This window comes from Andrographis paniculata, unplaced genomic scaffold, assembly GCF_009805555.1.
Source record: "Andrographis paniculata isolate CXL003 unplaced genomic scaffold, ASM980555v1 Contig34END, whole genome shotgun sequence".
NCBI lineage: Eukaryota > Viridiplantae > Streptophyta > Magnoliopsida > Lamiales > Acanthaceae > Andrographis > Andrographis paniculata.
This window is the reverse complement of record NW_026137567.1, coordinates 1,327,876-1,333,510: the sequence shown is the minus strand read 5'-3', so window position 1 is coordinate 1,333,510 and position 5,635 is coordinate 1,327,876. Positions and strand designations below refer to the sequence as shown.

Sequence of the window (5,635 nt, the reverse complement as noted above, 5' to 3'; positions counted from 1 at the left end):
TAATTATTATATAGTAAAAATAATTATAAATTAAGATTAAAATAATTAAATAGTTTAATTAAGATTAAAAAAATTAAATTTTAAAATATGATTAAAGTGTATAATTAATTTTCCAAAAAAAAAAGAACTAATTATGTGGGACAGATGGAAATAGAAAATAGAGATAAATTATGTGGGACGGAGGGAGTAAAAAATAATATCATTTAACTAATTAAGAGTTAAAGAGTGTGTTTGGCAACAACTTTTTCAAAAGTTTTTTTAGCTTATTAAACAGCTGTCAACTGTTTGATTAGTAAAAAAAAAAAAAAAAACTAATTTAATTGCTTGGTAAATTAGCTTTTTGAAATAATTTATTGAATAAAAAAATTAATTTTCAGAAAACTATATAACTCAGCGTTTCAAAAACATTTTTTTTCACTTTAATCTTTTTTATTATTTATTTGCCCGTACATATTATTATTTATTTCATATATATATAAATATATTTTTATAGTAATTATTAATTATTTTAATATATTTTATTTACTAGATTATAATTTTATTTTTATAAATTTTAAAATAATTGAATATTATATATAATTTATTTTATTTGTTAAATATAGTACATATTTGTTAAAATTTAAACATAATAAAAAAACATAAATACTACTATTTATTTGTTTTTATATATAGTTTTATATTAAAAAAATTATCAAATAGAATAAATTTATTAAAAGTTATAAATATAATAAAATAATAAATCAATCAATAATAAACAAAATAAATATATATATGAAAATTTTATTATTTATATTTTACAGCACTCTTAATAAAAATTACTATGTATATTAATTTTTTTCAAATCTAAAAATAATAAAAATAAATTTTTAATACTACTTTCACAATTTCTAATATTCTAATTTTAAAACTTTTTAAAATTTTTAAATTTAAAAGAATGCAATTGAATATTTTAAAAAACAAAATTGCAAAATTACATTCTAATTGCATGCCAAATCATATATTAGTGAATTCTTTTATAAAATTTAATAAAATTTCAATATTCATCAATATTATTTAAAAAAAATCAAATCAAATACATATAATTTTTATTATTATAAAAAAAAATTAATTTTATATTCAAAATATTATATTGATGCCTATTTATATCAAAATTATACAAATTGCTTTAAATTAAACTCAAACTCAAATCCAAACACCTACGCAACATACCCTATTTTATATTTGAAAATCTAAATCAACAATGATAGAGTGAAATCGACAGAGAAATCAATTTTTCTACTGATAATTCCAAAACTTGGAAAAGCCTAAACCAAAGAAAAACCTTGAAATCACCATGGATAATCATAATCTTATAAAGTCGTTTAAACATTAAAGTGATGATAAGAAACATGGGGAGACAAACAGGACAAAGTAATTAAAAATCACGTGCAGAGAGAGAGATATAGACAGATTGACGAGTATCCATCTGGTTTAAAGTGATGGTAGCAGATAAGCAGAAGCAACAAATTAAAAACCTGGACCATCCATCATCTCCATCAGTGCAGCTGAATCTTTCCAATTAGGTCGTCGTTAATTAGGTTCGGCTGCCACTTTGACCTTTTTATAAGTGTAGCAACGTGCAATTAGGAGATAGACCAGGAAGTTAACCAGACTGAGCCCCGCAAGGAGCCAGTAGTAGTAATCCAGATGCCCTCGGTTCAAATTATCCGGAATCCAACCAGCCTTCCCGCCCCTCCTCGTCGCTCTCGTCACTATGGTCACCAGCAGCGTGCTCAGGTAATTCCCCAGCGACGTCGTCGTCAGCGACAGCGCCGAGCACAGGCTCCTCATAGCATCGGGCGCCTGGTCGTAGAAGAACTCCAGCTGTCCGATGAACGTGAACACTTCTGCGCACCCGATCAGAAAGTACTGCGGCACCTGCCAGAAGATGGACATCGGAATAGTCTTTGCGTCGTACATGTTATGCCGGACCACATAGTTCAGCCGAGCCACTTCCAGCGCGCCCGCCGCCATCATGGAGGCGATAGAAATGGCGAGCCCGATCCCCATCCGTTGCAGCATGGTGAACCCCTGCTCCCGTCCGGTGAACCTGCTTGCCATGGGGACGATCACCAGGCCGTACACCGGCGCCCAGAAGATGACACTCAGAGTGTCGAAGATGGATAAGGATGCCGATGGGATCTTGAAGTTGGGGCCGATGTGAGGGTCCATTGTGTTGCCCTGGAGAACGAACATTGTGCTCATCTGGCTGTACACGCACGAGAAAACAATCCCTGAAGCCCAGATCGGGAGCAGTCGAATGATCGATTTAAATTCCTCCACTTGAGTCACCGTGCAGATTTTCCAAGAACTCACTTTTCCTTTCACCATATCAACATTATCGTTTTCTGAAACAACCGCAGCTCTGTCAAGAAACCTGCAGCCCAACAAGATCATTAATTTCGTAGCTAACTAGGATAGGATTCAACAATTCTGATTCGGGAAGCCAAACTTACCTCAATATGTCCGTGTGCTCGAGCTTGCGACTTCCTTCGATGTTGGATTCGTGATCTGCAGTTTCATAGAGAAGGGAGCTATCGGTAGGAACCTTCACATTCCATTTTCGAGTGGATGCAACCAAGACTTGAGCTATTCGGGTGAGGGGGCTCCCCCCTGGTTTCTGCAGACGATACCTATGGCTGCCGATAAAAAAGAAAACAATGGCGATTCCCATGGCCACTGCAGGAACTCCGAACCCCCAATCCCATCCTACATTCATCTGTATCCACACCAGAACAGAGGAAGCAATCAATGCACCGATGTTAATAGAGAGATAAAACCAGTTGAAGAAGCCACTTTTCTTTTTATTCTCTTTTTCATCGTTCTGATCAAATTGGTCTGCTCCAAAGGAGGACACACACGGTTTGATTCCGCCAGTTCCGAGGGCAATCATGTATAGTGCCAAGAAACAGACCAGTGTTTGCGACGCTTTTGGATGACATCCACCATGCGCATGATCACATTCTGGCTTGAGGCCCGGAATCGAAGCAGACAGTGTTAAGAGTGCCATACCCTATATGTATGGGGTGAGTGAGTGAGTGAGTAGTTTATTCAACCAAAAACATTATAAATGAGAAAGAATTGAAAGGAATCGAATCAGTGCAATGCTTACAAGAAAATAGATGATACAGAATGAGGCAATGGTCCAATATCTCCCCATATAAGAATCAGCTAGAAAAGCTCCAAGCAGTGGTGTGATGTAGCAAGTTCCTGACCAATTTGTAACATTGTTTGATGCAGTTACATTGTTTTGGCCAAGCCGATCTGTAAGGTAATTCACCAAATTGGTGCTCATCCCATAGTATGCCAATCTCTCACAGCCCTCAGTCACTGTCGAAATTTACCAACAGTTCACCAATCACTTAGTTAGTTAGTTAATACAGATAGATAGATAGACAGATACATCGAAATTAAAACTGAAGAATAAGACACCGTTGAGTTTTGGAGTTTTTAAATTTTTGAAAATAATAAAAAGTTATATATAATGTAATGTTTTGTGAGAAAATATATTTTATGTGATGTTTTTTCAAAAAATTATGGTAGAAAATATTAGTGTTAAAAGCTCCAAAATTGTTGTGTATTCTCACCGAGAATAAAGCGGCATGCTTTCCAAGTTCCCGTTTTCCTCTTATCAGCAGGCTTCTTTTTCAGAGTCACTGTTCCATCATCAGTGTAGAAATCTTCTTCTCCCATTGTACCAAAAGTGTGATCTGAATTTCAGCAACAAACAAATATGAGAATAAGATAATATTCAGACGCATCCAAAAACACAGCTCCAAACAAATTCTAAAAACACAACAACGTACATTATAGTAATTTAGCTCATAATAATTTGTTACACGATGAATGAACATAATCAAGAATGGGTTTCAATGAAACGCACGTTAACTCTTTTGCAAAAAACTCACTAAAAAGCTCTCGACTACGCCCAAATAATAACAAAAACAACTTCGAGTGGATTCATATAGATTATAGACAAACATCAATACCGAATTTAAAAAAGCAGAACCACATACAGGGGATACATACATACATACATACATACATACAAAGCAATAATCGAATGAATTTCACTTGCCAGGAACCACCATGTGTTTAATTTGTTGAAAAAGTAGGGAAATATTAAGATTTGATTTGTAGATAATATAAATTGGTAGATTTGTGAAAGAAGACGAGAAGAGACGTCGGGTTTACGTACGGAAGGAATTAAGGAATGACGACGCAACTTAATTACCTCTCTTTAGGGTTCCACAGAACTATGAACCTAATCGGCGGCGGAGACTGCTGCTGATTGCGAGTCAATGGATGGAGAATAGAGTAGATTAGATTGGAATAGATTATAGTGTGAGTGTGGGTCGGGATCGATCTGAAGAAGCAACGCAGACGCAAACGTCGTCACAAACACGAAGATTGGGTTGGGTTTGGGTGTACGTAGACGTACGTACCAGCCAAAAACAACAATCAATATTCTGATCTGATGAATTCTGCTCATTGTGATTATATATACATAACACGCGCGTGTTTGTTAGGATTTCGATTTAGAAGATTTGATTTAACTTGTGTACTTAATTCATATTTTATAATCCTTACATCCCATGTAATTGGGTCTATTATTTGTAGATATTAATTTATTAGTAAAAATAATTATAAATTAAAATTAAGATAAATAAATAGTTTAATTAAAATTTAAAAAATTATAAAATTTAAAATGTCATTAAATGTATAATATATTTTAAAAATATAAAAAAGACAAATTATGTAGACAAACAAAAATAAAAAATATCAACAAAATATGTGCTATGATATAACACACGTCTGATTTTAAATTTTAAAAAATTGATGTAATTTTTGTAATTAAATAATAGTCCTCCGTATGACCTATTTGGTTAGGGATACTATTATTATTTTTAAAGAGTAGATTAAAAAATTATTAATAATAATTTATAATATTATTTATTATTTTTTATATAAATAGTAGTGTTGGTGTTCTAAATATAATTAATATTATATATAATATGAATATCATTGTATAGATAATAAAAATTTATATAATATAAATAAATAAAAAATATAAATTTACCAAAAAAATAAGAAATTTTAAATATAGAATTAAATATTTGTTTATTAAATTGACTAGGTAGACAAAAAAAAAAAAAAATTCACAGTATATATATAATTATATAAATTCTGTTGTAAAATGTGTTTGTTCGGGGGTTTGGATTTTGAGTTGGGATTTAAATAGTAAAAATTTTGAATATAAATAGTTGTACGATGTGATATAAATAGGTGTTGATGTGATATTTTGAATGAAAAATTAATTTTTAGTATAATATAAAAAATGAAAATTAGGTGTTTGATTTAATGTTTTTGGGGAAAAAAATAAAATGAATAATGAAAATTAAATTCAATCCCCCAAACAAATACATCCGTAGTGTACACATACACACAACGAATGCAAAATGTGGATGTTGTTAAACTACACAATTGTATCTACGTGTATCTATAAATACATATATGTAACGAGTGAAACGAATGAACACACAATTCTCCCCCTCATTCTCCCTCCGCACTTCTCAATTTCTCTTTACGTATTCAT

At 32.0% G+C, this 5,635-nt stretch overlaps 1 protein-coding gene across 1 annotated transcript; it reads right to left on the bottom strand.

The window, feature by feature from the left end:
• Positions 1 to 1,328: 1,328 nt before the first annotated feature.
• On the bottom strand, positions 1,329 to 4,481 carry LOC127248451 (protein NRT1/ PTR FAMILY 8.2-like). Its single transcript, XM_051270792.1, has 5 exons — positions 4,274 to 4,481; positions 3,627 to 3,749; positions 3,152 to 3,369; positions 2,496 to 3,052; positions 1,329 to 2,416 (listed from the first exon to the last, which is right to left on the bottom strand). Exons 2-5 carry the CDS (start codon positions 3,730 to 3,732, stop codon positions 1,570 to 1,572), a joined length of 1,728 nt encoding a protein of 575 aa, XP_051126749.1. The 5' UTR covers positions 3,733 to 3,749; positions 4,274 to 4,481; the 3' UTR covers positions 1,329 to 1,569.
• Positions 4,482 to 5,635: the final 1,154 nt, after the last annotated feature.